This window comes from Pezoporus wallicus, unplaced genomic scaffold, assembly GCF_028554395.1.
Source record: "Pezoporus wallicus isolate ANWC-B61680 ecotype Strahan unplaced genomic scaffold, APGP_CSIRO_Pwel_v1 contig_3487, whole genome shotgun sequence".
NCBI classification, from domain to species: Eukaryota; Metazoa; Chordata; class Aves; order Psittaciformes; family Psittacidae; genus Pezoporus; species Pezoporus wallicus.
Genome location: NW_026636018.1, coordinates 1,722,327 through 1,737,192, shown reverse-complemented (window position 1 = coordinate 1,737,192; position 14,866 = coordinate 1,722,327). Strand labels below are relative to the sequence as shown.

Below are 14,866 nucleotides of genomic sequence, written 5' to 3'. Positions count from 1 at the left end.
CCATGTAGCCTTGGACATGGGGCTGGTCTTGAGAAGTCCTGTTCCTGTCCCAGGTATCAATCACTGCGTTTGAAGTCAAACCATGTAGTTTTTTAGCACTCTGCCTGTGAGTGCTAAAGAACTAAAAGCAGTGCTGTTTTCTGTTAAAAATAAACACAAAACACAGGGCATACCTCCTGGCTGATGCTTAGCATCTGCTAGGAACAGTCAATATATAACAATGGACCCACATGTGTGCTTGCATCTCACCTTTAATCAAAATGAAAGATTAGGAAATCTGGGAGGATTTTTCTTTTTCTGTCTCTTTTTTTTGGATCACAAAACAAGCCAAGTATTCATCCGTAACACCGAGCATTATGTAGAGATTTAAAAAATATTCACAAATATTAATATTTGCAAAGCTTGTTGCAAATCTTTAAACATGTAAGAAATTAGATTTTAAGCTTTTGCAAACAAGGGTGGGGGAACATCTGTACTTTTTACCTGCTTAAGGAACATGATATTTAAAGAGTTTTAAGCTATCACCATAGCTGCAAAGTTTTTAAAAGGAAAACAGAGTAAAGGAACTAATCCTGTCCTCTAGTCACAACGCTTCTCCAGCCTCTTCAAATAAAACTCGTCTGTATTTGCTTGTGCAGAGATAGCAACTGTTCGGGTCGTGCAGACAAACACATAGAGACTGTCATTAAAACACAGTAGCATTTTCCTGAGCTGGTACAGCAGACTGCTACCATCAGGCTCAGGCTTCCCATACCAGTTAAAGCACATGAAAGATTTTCACCCATCTCTGGTCCCCATTCTCTAAATCAGCACTAGCTGCTATGCACACCCCATCTTGCTCATTCTTAAGAGGGTGGTTTCAGAAATGCACACCCATTTCAGTCAGAGATGGTCGGATACTATGGTCTGCTGTTTTGCTCAACCGCAACCATGTTTTCACTCCCCTTGCTTGTGCTGGCGCCAGCACTGCTGCAATAATTCATTAAGATAGCTTAGGGAATGGATACATCTGAAAAATGACCCATCAAAAAGTTTTTAATTCTATGTGGGAAAGAAATGTAAGGAGGGGCTGCACTGGGGTGGTCTCAACTTAGATCAGCTTAAATTGCCATGGGAGCCTCTCCACTATGCTATACCACCTTGAACATGTATCAGCCCCTCTGGATGGCAGTCACGTACTGGTACATTTTTTCTTACTTTCTAGAAGCCTCTAGTAATAGAGGGTGGGAGGTGGCCTACCACCAAATTACCTAGCCAGTGGGCATGAATAGGCCCTCCTCGGCAGCTGGTGTGTAGTTATCTGGTTTTCGATTCGCTTGTCAAAGCCCACATTCAGCAACAACATGGATCTTACAGGATGGATGCTGGGCCACAGCCAAAGCGCATCATTACTGCTTTGAGTACAGAACTAGTTCAGATAGTTCCCAAGTACTAAATCTGGATTAGCTCTGCAAGCAGCCTTCAGCAGGTAAGTCTTCCTCCTCTCCATTTGCAACTGGCATGGTACAACCCCAATGATAGAGTGAGTGTAATGAACCCCACAGCATAAACATGCCTGAGCTGCTGGGCTCCACCCTGGTTCTTAGAGGGGAAAGTCACTCCTGGCAGGGAGGTAGCACAGAGCCCATGTGTGCTTATGTCCCACCACAGCACTCTAAACCGGAGAAAGAGACCATGGCATGAGGGCTTGAAGGGAAGACTAACGTTCATGATGCCTCCAAGAAAAGCTAAGACATTTGACAAGAAAGGGACTTTGCATAATTGTTTCCAGCCTTTCTGAAGTAGCTTAAGCCTATATGCTAATTTAATTCTATAAAAGCCTATATAATGCAAGACTAGCTCAATCTTTTAACAGACATCTAGGACCTGAGCCTGTTTTTTATGTATTTTTCTGCTGCTGTGCTGTTACATATTTGCTGAAGGAAAAATGCTATTGAGATCTGGAGAGGCCAGTTGTTGATGAGACCTCAGAACTGGTACAGAGTGGAATCAGCTTTCAGTGCCAAAGAAGCTTTTGGTCTTATTATTACTAGCATTTACTGTAGCAGCTGTAGGCTTTGAACAAAGATAGGAGGTATCTGCATAAGCACACATCATCAGGGATAGAGTGTAATAAGGCACCATTTTTAAAAAAACATGTGAGTAGCTGATATGGAAAGAGGATAAGTGTTTTGCCTGAATTCACAGGGAGGATTTCTTTGCACAGATAGATAGAAATGGAATCAGCCTCAGAAATCCCAAATTAGTAGGTTAACCTTAAACTTAGCTTTGCATTCATGTATGCTGTGAAATGTCAATAAGAAGAATGAAGAGAAAAATACAGACCTTGTCATCCAGAATAGGCTCGCACTGAGAGTAGTTTATCTTGGAAGCCCATGTCCCATTGCCCAAGCATTCTCTGTAGGCATTTCCTGGTACAGACCAAAATAAAAGAGAGATGAACACTCTGTGCTGATCTTCAAACAGCCTAGCAATTTCATGGATTTAAGAAAATGTTAACAGAACAGATTATTCATGAGGCAAATCAACTTATCCCACCTCTGTGAGGATTAGAATAGCCTTCTGAGGAGAGCAGAAATAAAAGATGTAAACACATCTAGATACAACAAGTATTTAAGATACTTACTGATAATGTTTTCTTACAGCATATGGGTTCAGAAGACAGCAAAGCTGTGAGAATAATTTTGCAAGAGAAAGCTCAATGTGATAGGTTTTAAAAAGCAGTTAAATTTTGTATTAAAAATGAGCAGACATATTTAGGTCTTTAGTGCTCCATGTAGGTGAATGGTATGTGTATGGTAAAGTTACTGCTCTACTCCCCTCTCATTTATAAACTGTAACTATAAGAAACTCTCCTGGAAATACTGATTTTCTAGAGTCTTAATAGGCAACAACATTATGGGTAAAACTTCTGTGAAGAACCTGAAGGAGCAAGATAACCACACTGTCCAGCCCTGGGCAGGCAGGTGGGGAAGGCCACACAAGAATGTCTCTGGAAAGATTTCAGGAACTGATACACCTAGGTTAGGATGTGTTCACCTATTGTCTGTGAAAAACAAATCTCTTCCGATATTCTTCCTATGCGCCAGTTCTCCCAGAATATAAGTTACTTTACAAACTACTGTACTGAAGCAGAGGGATTTCACATCCAATTGCAATGTCATGCTGAGGAACTCTGGGAGCGGCATGTAGAAATACTTGGGGAGAGTATCCCAAGGAACTCAGAGAGAAAACCATGCAGCATTGCTGTACAAACTACCTTCCTGCACTCATCAAAAGTACATCTAATCCCAAGCAATAGGGTTACTTCCATGCTTATTTTGAACTGTATCTTAGAAACAAGAGAATTAAAACAGGAAATTCAGAAAGATCCCCAAAGGACACATACAGGCAACTTCCTAGTGAACTCTTCCTGATGTTCTTGCTGCCCTTTACCCAACTTCTTCTTGGGCCTTTGCCATGGTCATTCAGTGCTAGTTCAGCACCAATCATCAGGAAAATAGGATCCCAAATAAAAGCATCATATTGAATGTTTCTTAAAGTGCTGTTGACAACAACCTTTGAAAAAGGTAAAAGCAGTTTTGAAAAGGTGCTTTGTCTTGGGACACATGAAGGAAAGTCCACATGGAAAGTAACAAGTAACAGTTCACCTAGATGTTCCAGATTATACCATATCCATACAGATTGATGAATTTTATGTTGCTGTTGTCCATTTGCATTTTTTCGTTCTTTCTTTTTGGAGTGACAAGGCCAATATAATAAAATAAAATGACTGGTAACATATCAACTACAGAAACTCATGCTAGATGTTAAGGACTTCAGTCTCCATTTCTGTCACTAGTTTACAAATTCACACATTTCCCTCTCTTTATTACTGGAAAATCAGGTATAAACTGCCATTTCCATGCTATTTTTCTCATGCAATTTTGCCCTGAAGGGTAAGCAGATGACTAGATTTCTTCCCTCATTGTTGTGTTAATTATTATTATTCAATATTTCAAGCTAAATATATGTCAGGACATCTTTTACTCTCTTTCTCTGAGAACAGGTCTGAATGGGATTCAGGTGGTTGGATATGAGCTCCATCCCCAAAAGCCCTTGTATTTGGCCCCTGCTTCTGGCCAGCACTGAAGATCTCTGTGCCAAATGGTTGCTGATTTTGGTCTCTGTAGCATATGTCTGACTCTCCAGACAGAGTGGGAAACTTTGGTGCTTAGTCATATGTTGAATGCCACTTCCAGAATAGTGATTATATGAAACTCTTATTTTATTCATTCTGACTCTTCCTTTCCCTCCCCATATCTTTCCAGCTCGGGTGTGGAGACTATAAACACAGTCAACACTTAAAATGTACAACTGGGACTACACCAGTACCTGAGAGGGAGAGGCGCATTAAATCAAGCACTTAGTTACCCATGTAAAAGGAAAATCACTCTTCTTTTTCTGATTTCTCTCTAGATGAGAAATCGACAGAAAGTAAAAATAGCTTGAAGTTGGGTGAAAGAGAGGGGGAGTGTCAAAACTAGGGAAACAAGACCCATTTGATACCAAAGCTCTCTTCAAAGAATTCTCGTAGTTGAGAAAGAAAGTAAATTTTAGGAGTGCTCCCCCTATCCACACTAACATTTTCCTCTGCTCTTTTCATTATTATGTCTATTTAGTACAGAAATGGAAGCATAACGTGTCCATGACTTCTGGAAAATCACCTGGCAGGACCATGGCAGAGCTGTGAACCATCACAAACCATGTATTTTACCTTATGATGTCCTGGTGCCTCTGTCATCTGCACCACATCTTCCTTGATCATTATAGCCTTCTTTTAAGAAAAAGATGTGCCTCGTGTTTATTACCCAGAACAAGTATTAGACAACAGATCATGATCAAAAAAGCAAGACCAAATTTCACTAATGCTATTCCTTTGCACCTCTATTTTGATATGTAACCTTTCCACTTAGGATACCAAAAGCCATAAAATGTGCCTCTGAGCTCTCCTTCAGGAATCCTATACAATGTGCACATCAAAGCAGTTACTTGAGAAACAGTGATCTGGGTTTACGAGCTGTCCCATCAGATCTCTTACATGGTGAACATGTGAACAAGAGGAGGATAAAAATTAAATTCTAAGTTTCTCTAGTCTAGAGTCTCCTCCAGTATCAGCCACTTCTTGGAAACAAAAGCAGCAAGTAGATCTGAGTTCTGGGAATGTCTCATTCCAAACATTAGTAATCACAAGTAATTTATAACCTAAAGCAAAGGTCTTCTTTCTTCCAAATGCCTCACAGAATTAGTTCTAGCAGCCACTTGGAACCAAGCTTCTGGTCATACTGAATATATTTTCACATATCTATTTTAACATAATACAGATATTTTACACAGTGCTTTAAAGAAGAATAATAGAATCATGATTTAGTGAGAGGGGTAATATCAGAGGGTAAGAGAGTCACTGCAGGCACTTGCAAGAACAGCTCTTGTTCATCCACAGATGAACCCCAAGGCATAGAGTAAGTTTAGCATTTCTTGAGCACATTGGGCCAATCACATATGCACTGGACAGAGGCTCGCTGCATTCAGAGACAGTCACAGAATCACAGAATACCAGGTTGGAAGGGACGTCAAGACACCTGGTCCAACCTTTCTAGGCAAAGCATGACCTAAACTAGATGTCCCTGCACCCTGTCCAGCTGCATCTTAAAAGTGTCCAGTGTTGGGGAACCTACCACTTCCAATGACAGATTGTTCTCAAAGTGAAAAATTTTAGTCTTGAGAAGGACAAGTCGCATCTGATATGTGCTGAACATCCTGTGTGTGGTTGTATATCTCTGCACAGAAGACCCCAGATAAATTAATGGCAACTTCAAATAATTTCCATATCCTTTTTCATAGCAGTGAACAGCTGCTTCATAGCATCCCTACTTACTGTTAAAGCAACACAGAGAAGATGAAGAAATAACAGACTGGACTCAGTGACAGGCTGAGTCATTGGAACATGCAGAGTTGTAGCAGTGATCAAAGCAGCAGAGGGATGCCAAAAAGATGACAGAGACATTGGTTTTATGAAAGACAGCAATAGAAGGTATATGTCCCCCCAGCTTCAGGGTATGTAAAGGAAGAGAAGAGGGAAACCAACAGCTGGTGATCTCACTAAGAGAATTCTATGATCTCTTTTGTGATTGAACATGCTGAAGAATATTCTTTCTCACATGGTTTTCCAATGAGAACAGGGCTTATTGTACTTTGTGTTAGAAGGATTCTTGCCCTTTGCTTTAAAGCACTGTGTGCAGAAAGAAACTGGATCAAGTTCAGCTTTTATTAACGACTGTCATGAAAAACAGAAAATGGAAGAGTCATGATGGAGAACTCCACTGTAGAAACAATGATCACCCAGGAAGAAAAGAACACTTACATGATCTTTCTAGGGCAACAATAGCTAGTAAGAGCTCCTAGCAGTATTTCTTTTCTTCCTAGATAAACAATAAAGAAAAAAAAGGTGACAATTTTCATTTTCTTAGACAAATGGCATACTGAAGAATTTAGTATACTTTCTATTCTTACACTTTCTCCTTCCTTACTGACTTTATTCTAAAGAACAAATATACAAATAGAGATTTTTGGTGGTTGTAACTTGTGGTTGTGCTGTGTGTGCACCTGCACTTGTATAATACAACTGTACCAGCAGATTTAATCTTGATGCAAGTGAACAGTAAGAAGTAGATGACTCATGATGATACAGGCAACACACAGCCATTATATACATAGATTTTGACACATCATCCACACTTCTATGCTTCAGTCTATGGCCTCTTCTTCGACTTTGAAAATGTTGATTCTCTTTTGTTGTAGATTGTTAGCAACATTTATGGCCCTTGACTGCTGCTTAACCATCAGCTCAGGGGACAGGCAAAGAGGTAATAGGGAACTCCCTGAATAGAAAGCAATATGCAGTAGGGCTCAGACTGTCACTCAGGTTGCTAGCTTCCAGAAAATGTATTTCATCCCCTCCAGGCCAGCCAGCATAACATATGCATTTTCGTATTTCCTCTAAGGGCTGATTCAGTCATGCTAATCACAGTCATATGCTATCAATAAAGCAAATGACAGCAATGGCAGTATTCCCAGAGTCAAATGCAGCAATTAAGATCCTCTCAGACAGTGTACTGCACTGCTTTCCACTGCTGTCCCTGCTTCGTAGTGGCAGCTGCTGTGCCAGGTCTTAATTCTACAGCCAACATTTCAGCTCCATACACACAATATAGATGCACGTATACAGAAGTACCAACATTTGCAGTTCTCATGGGCTCTAAAATTATGAAAAAGGGATCTCCCTTTCTAAAAAAAACTTTGTATCACATCACAAAAAGGTAGGTAAAAGATCTGAGCATAACTCTAACAAAGGACTGGCAGGAACAGAACTGTGAAACCCTGTTCCTTACAACCAGCCACCCACAGCAAGAACAGGGACTCTTCGATGTATTAAGCTATTTTAAAAGCAATGCTTCCTGCAAAGCCCTAGTGAACAAGAGCGGTCCAACCCACTTCATAAAGTCTTTGTTATAAATCACTGTTCACTCTTAGCTTAAACAGTCCTTCAGAGTCCCTGCAGTGAGCAGAGAACTTACATCCCTGCAGATTTCACAGGGTCTTCAGAAATGACCTCCTGCTGGTAAGCGTTCAGGAATGAGTGGTGTGGTGAGGATACTGCAGGTAGCAAAACGGTGCCAAATCTCCTCAACTCCAGACTTTGGGAAAGGTGTGCCCAGCTCAGTCCATTTTCTTATGTCTCTTCTCTGAATAAAGCCAGAGAAACAATCAAATAACTATAGAAATGTTTCGCTCATATGTGCTTGTTTATATATACCCACATACATATATATACTACTATATCAAACTTGATCTTTTCTTAGTGGAGTATAATCATTTAAGAACAACTGAGAAAATCCAAGGTGGAGATCAAAAGTTCCTTGAACGGAGAAGAAAAATAGTGTTGCATTTATCTGAAAACTGAGCATGATATCAAAGCTCTGTCTGCTTGTCAGCAAACAAGATTATTAAGAAACCTCAGCATATCTGTTGTTCAGCATATCTGTTGTTTAAAGAAAGAGAAGCTTTATTTAAAAATAAATATTTTAATTATTTAAAAATAAAAAATTAATCTGGGATCGACCCAGATTTAGAATTGTATCCCCAAACACCTCATAAACCAATAATAATGGGTAACAATTTTGATCTGACATGGAAGGACATGAGAGAAGCTTGCAGAGGTTTTTTTGGTTCTTTTTGAAGGACTCTGCACGTTCAGGACAGCCGGTGTTTTATAAAGGGGGAGACATCCAAACTTTGTTTATAGCTTTGTCCATAACCCTCTTGAGCACCCCTGCCACTCAATACTGGTATCACAACACTAGCTCTAGGAAAACTTGCATAGACACAAGCAGTTTTTCACCAATAAGCTCAAGGACCTTTATCCCAGAACAGTAGTATGACTTTTGGCCATCTAAACTCACGCAATATTAATTCCTCCCCAACAAGAGGAGACTCGAGACTCATCTAAAAAGACCTCAGTGTTGTATCTAACCAGCAAATGAAGCAGCAACAGTCAATATTTGTGGTCCCAACTGATTTTTCTGCAACTTAGAACCCACTGAATTTAGATGACTGTGGTAAGCCTTAGTATTAGGTATAATTGACTGCTTCAAAACTGCAAGTGTTTTCATGAAAATTATACTTAAGGTACCAGTAACACCAGACAACAAAAGTACACACTAACACAGAGCAGTTACAAAAGCTGTACTAATAGGTGTACTGAAAACTGGCCAAATGGCAAGGTCCAGAGGGCCTGATGAGGCCACCTCTGAGAACTGTCTCCAGTTCTGGGATCCCCAGTAAAAGAGACACATGGACATACTGGAAAGAGCTTTGACAGATGGCCACATGGTGACTAAGGGACTGAAGCACCTCACATATGGGGAAAGGCTAAGATAGCTGGAAATGTTCAGCCTAGAGAACGAAAGGTTTAGGAGGTAATCTTATTAATGTATATAAATACCTGAAGGGAAAGTGCAAAAAGGATGTATCCACGCTCTTTTCAGTGGTGCCCAGTGACCAGAGGCCACAGGCACAAACTGAAACACAGGAGGTTCCATCTGGACCTCAGGAAACACATTTTTACTATGAAGGTGACAGCACTGGAACAGGTTGTTGAGGTAGGCTGTGGAGTCTCCATCCTTGGAGATATTTAAAAACCATCTGTACAGAATCCTGGGCAAGTGGCTCTAGGTGGCCCTTTCGCAGCAGGAGGCTTGGACTAGATGAACTCCAGCTCTCCCTTCCGACCTCAACCAACCTGCGATCTGTTATTAACAGGACACTATTATCCTCTGGAACAATTTTAAAACACATCTTAGATTCAGTGCTTTACATCAGTATGAGAGGTGAAACCTTGACCTTAATTTCATTTCTAATAGCAGATGATGTTGCATTTCCGAATAGAATATGCGAAGAAGAGTATTTGATGAGTGGTTTTCTTTTTTTTTAGTTTTTTTTAATTTTATTTTATTGACACTGTTGAAGAACATAAAGCCTTCCAGGTAGCGGTAACTCAATCTGTATAGATTGACCTGGTGGCAGGCTTGTGTTTAGTCAGTAAAAGTTCATTAAAAGCATGAAACAAACAAGAGACTGGAGCACAGGGTCAAGGTAAGCGGATGTAATTCTCAGCAGGAAGTTAACCACATCCTTCCAGTCATTAGGGGGTGAAAGATAACTCCAGACACTGCACAGATCTTGTCCTTGACAACTGGAACTAAGCTAGCTTTGAAAAGGATTTTAGTCATCTTGACATGTCTCATGTAGATGATTTTCTGACGAGGTTTACATTTCCAGTTGTCATTAAAATGGAAATCTGCCTTCTCTAACTATACATGCCTTCATCCTGGATCCCACACATAGAATGGCCTATAATCCTGAGACAAGTTCATCTGCTACTGGAGTGAATGGAATAAATAGGCAAACGGAAAATAAATAAAACAGCCTGTTAAGTTCTGAGCTGTGCACAGCTAAGGGTATCTGACTCTTCTGAAAACTTGCTGATCCATGTTAGATGTCAGCCAAGCTGAAAGGAAGGGTCCATCAGTCAGAAAACCAGAACCCCCACTGAACAAACTCCCTAGAAAGCACAGAGTTTTGAAAAGTGCAGTTTGCTGTGACTATGCCAATCTCAGATAATCACAGATGCAGCAAATAACTGAAAGAGCACAGTGGGTCACTGTTGTCCATCTCCCTACCAACCGGATTTGTTCAGTGTAGATTAAAAAGTGTAAGCCCCAGGAATTTCTAGTAATTGCTTTGCAAAACCATTTCAGACAGCCTGTTAAATCTCTCCACTGGGAATGTTTTTGTTGATGTCCTAAATAACTTTTCCTCCCTTTGAAGACATCTATTAAACTCTTTTTGCCTCTGTATTGCCCTCTGACCAAGCTGAATGACTTGTCTTCTTTTCTGGGGTAGGTTAGGCCTGCATATTTACCACAGGAAGAGTTCAACCTTGTAATTTTAAAGTACCAGCCTGTAACAACTCTTGTTCAGCACATCTAACCAAGTCCCTACACTGGCTTCAGGGCACAGCAAAGTGGCTGTGGAGCAGCCAGGAAATGATGCCCAAATCATGGAGGTATTTATGCTAACAGTGGAAAATTTTAGAATAATTCCAAGAACACAGGAGTAAGCCAAAACAAAACAATATATTCCAGCACTGAACACTGTAGCCCATAAGTTAGTCAAGTTCCACCGCTGGACTTCAGGAGGAGCTTGAAACCAGTTCAATGGATTCCTTTCTTTCAGAGTGTCCTAATCACTGCGATATTGTGAGATTCTCCCAGTGGCTCCTCCAAATAATTTTTATTTATTTAATGTTCAAAATAAGACACTTTGCTTCATATTAAACAAAATTTTTTTCTCTTGAGTACTTATCCACCACGATCCCCAGTAAATCCAACAGGAACTTCATGATATGAATTCCTTAGATTGGCTGCTTAGATTTCACCGAATCATAGAATAGTTAGGGTTGGAAAGGACCTTAAGATCATCTCGTTCCAACCCCCCTGCCATGGGCAAGGACATCACACACTAAGCCATGTCAGATCAAATGAGACAGAAAAAAACTGTGTTGCATAAAGGATACATCATTTTACGTGTATGCTATTCTTAGCCATTTTTCAAAGGCTCAGAAAACAGCAAGTCTCTCAAAATAGGGGCTGAATCATGGGGCTATAAATTATTCATGTGCCATCCTTCCCATTTGGTGGGTTTCTTCTGATGTTGCAATGACAAGCTAGAGTTGGGTAGGATTCACAATGCACCAGCACACTGGTTACTATTTCTAGAAACCGTGACAGTGGTATAATTGTAACAGCAGTCAGACATCCATGAGATTGAAACGAAAAGTCTCTCTTCACAAACTTTATTTGTGAATGAGGGGTATTCAGGGAAAAAAAAAAAATAGAGGAAAGAATAGTTATCCAATCAACGCTTATTACTTTGTACATTAAACAACATCATCCTGAAAGCCAAGCTTTCGGCAAAGAGTGATTTTCTTAGATGTCATGGTTGTTTTTTTTCTTGGTTTTGGTGTTTTTTTTCTGCTTTGTAGAATTATAATGCACTTACAGGAGAGTCTTGGAAGGCAGATAAATAATACTTTAGGCAAGAAATACTATCTTAGGAAAAAAAATTCTGACCTCTGCTCTGTCTAGCTCACCAACCTGATGCTTTTTCAGGCTTTCACACACATTAAAAAAAGTTTTTCTCAGCTTTCTATTGTTTTCCTTTGCCAAGAAGTCCTAAAAGGCTTTATAAGAAGCTCAAGCAGTCTCATTATACTCACTTCATGAATTGATTTCCTACCTGCTAAAAACCTCAAGTGATTCACCCAGGTCATATAAGATGTCAAAAACAAAGGCAGGAACAGAACCTTTTAGAAGTTTCTAAGTCCTCTAGACTTCTTCAGTTTAGAAAAACATACCTGGATTTCTATCCAAAGGCATACTCCATTAGGCATACCTATAATCTTGCTCACACCTTTGTGTCCTGTCTTACACAGATCCACTTCTGAACACAACTTTCCTTAGACAAGCTGAGGAGGTTTAATGCTTGCTAGACTTTAGGAGAATAAAAAGGCACCCCAGGTATATAGCTGTGTTTGTCTGTACCTCTTTCTCCCTCTTTCTCCTGTTTTTCACCTAAGTAAGTGATGAGGTTCAGAATCAACCTTTATTAAGTCTTTTCCAGGCAACCCCTGGCTGCCTCCTAAAGGGACTGGATAGGAATCTACCTGATGTGTTGCCCAGTTCACCGCAACCCCTACTGAGACCTGGATGTCACATGCACCTCCTACCTGGGCCAGCCAGCGGTTCCTTTGTTCTCATTTCTGATACGTGCCTCACTGATGAGCTGTCGCTAGACGTTGAGCTGTGCTTTCACCTTCTTACCAATGGCTGATTCCAGGTCTCACAGCCTGGCCTCTGTGCCCCTACCTCTCTTCTCCACACTGCCATGACTAACCTCAGTAATGAGAAGTTTCTGACCCTGATGTATCTCCACTGCACTCAGCAGGTCACTCTTGCCCTAGGCTGGTCTGCCTGGCAGCAAGCATTGCCATTTTAGCACCTTAAGAAAGATCCCATAGACTGTGCAAAGCTGTCAGAAAAGCAGCTCTTTTTCACTTTGTTCAATGAAATATCTGCCAACGTAAAACTATACACAAAAGAAAGTACACATCCTTTCTGAATTTCCAATCCCTTGCAAGTCAAGCCCACACAGTTCACTTCAGGAAATACAAATACCACTCTTCATTGCTCACGGGTTAACAAAAACTGCTCCGTAAAATACGCCTCTTTGATAGTGCATATTCTGTTTCTTTACAGCTTCATTTTGAATTGTGTCAGGACTCAGGTGTGGACTGTGGCAGGCAATCCCCAAAGAGTTTCGTTTTCCCAAAACAATCACTCCTCAGAAGGATGACTGGGAATTATCCTGGAAGCTGCTCTCTTTGTCACACCTCCTTATAGCTCCTGTTGTAACCCTGCTATTAATCATTCAATAAAAGAGGATTATTATTAATTTCTATAATTATTATCCTTTATGCCATTAATTTCCCTGGGAAACTACTTCATAGCTTGCGATTAAGGAGAATCTTGCTCTGAAATTCCAGGCTCATGTTGTTGCTGAAACAACTGAGGGAACACCAAGAAGATGGGGAGAGAGAGACAAGTGAACAGCTCATCTGCATTTGATAACTTCTCACTTAATCCTGCTTTCATAAACATGCAAGTGCACAATTTTCCCTCATACTGATTGACATGACAGAGTTTGGGCCACATTTGTCAAAAGCACTAAGAAAGGGTAAAAAGGAAAATAATCTCTCCTTTTCAGTGTCTATCAAAAAGTGCTGCAGTGCCTGAAATTAAAAGTATATCCTGTCACAGCATGCAAAGTTCATAATTTGGAAAACAAATGGAGGTTACTTTCTTCTGTATGGTGTTACTGTGCTGAACCTGAGATGTGAAGATGCAGGGCTCGCCTGCAACCTCCCAAGGCTGTTTGCACTTTGCAGCTAATTCCTTGAGACAGCACAGATGCAAATGTGAATGCACATAGAACGCAACGGTTTTCAACTCAGACCTGCATGTATTTTTAAGCAGAAAGATACAAGAGGGAGATTAGGAAGCAATCTGTATTGAATTATTCCTCAGATTACCACCTTTTCCCTTCACTTGGTTTTCAGCGCATGAATGAAACAAGCAAACAAAAAAACCCCATTTTCATTCTAGCTGAACAGAAACCAGAGTTCGACTCCCAAAAAGCCTGTTGCAAAGGGCTTAACATTTCCACATATACCTACTCAAATTAATCTTTGTTGAAAGGCCATGTATCACACTAATTTGTCACATTTAACATGCACAGATATCACTTTTAGTTCAGCAAGTCACAGAAACCTGGATTGCTAGAAACCAAAACAGCACCCAAGAGCAGTCTTTCTTCACGCTTACCCTATTCTCATACTCCTTTCTACTGATAAAACTGAGCTCAAGACAAATTCTAGTGTCAAGATGCAGACGCTCATACGTAAGTGAAGGTTATAACGTACGTGCTGCTAAAGACATCTGCTAATATTTGAGATGACCTTTGGTGTCCACTGCATCCACTCAATCCAGGCCACCCAAACATTACTAGATTCCCAAGTTTAAGCAAGTGAATTGACCCCTAGTTATTGTGGCCAGCACAGTCCAGACAGATTCAGCTAATCAGTGGCCATTTACTTTACGGTGCTGAATTGTTCTTCCATTGACTACATCTCTATTGACAACAGGGAGAACTTAACCATCTGGAGCACATAAGCACCTTTGTACAGACAACTACATTTAAGTGTCAGGGTTAAACAAAATACTTGCCTGGATGGGCCAGTATGTGGAACACTCGCTCCTATATGTATTTTAAAGACTTTCCTCACTTGAGTCTGAATGATGCGATTGCTTTAAGAACACAGGCTGCCAACCATAGTGTTCATATGGATCATGGGCAAATTACTAGGGAAAATTCTATGGCCCAGAATTTCCACCTACATAGATACCTAAAAAACACGTGAGTGAGAAAGGCGTAACCTAAGAAAGGGCTCTCACTGCTGGTTAGTCCAACAAGTCACTAATTCTCCCAGTGTTCTGTAGTAGTGAATTTCTGTGAAACACTAAGACTGGAAGATGGAAGTCATTACCCAGGCCTGAAGCACAATTTGATACACTAGGAGGTACACTACACAGAGCTATGAAACTCCCTGGCTAATCCCCTTCTGTCATGGCATAGGCTGATAATGATG

At 40.5% G+C, this 14,866-nt stretch overlaps 1 protein-coding gene across 3 annotated transcripts in view; it reads right to left on the bottom strand.

Annotated features, from left to right (window-relative positions):
- CRHR2 (corticotropin releasing hormone receptor 2) overlaps positions 1-14,866 on the bottom strand; it is a 152,476-nt gene that overhangs the window by 62,645 nt on the left and 74,965 nt on the right. For all 3 annotated transcript variants that reach the window (XM_057398949.1, XM_057398950.1, XM_057398951.1), the window contains one exon: positions 2,326-2,411. In XM_057398949.1, the coding sequence (XP_057254932.1) occupies positions 2,326-2,411 (86 nt within the window). Of the gene's footprint in view, positions 1-2,325; positions 2,412-14,866 lie in introns of those variants that run through there.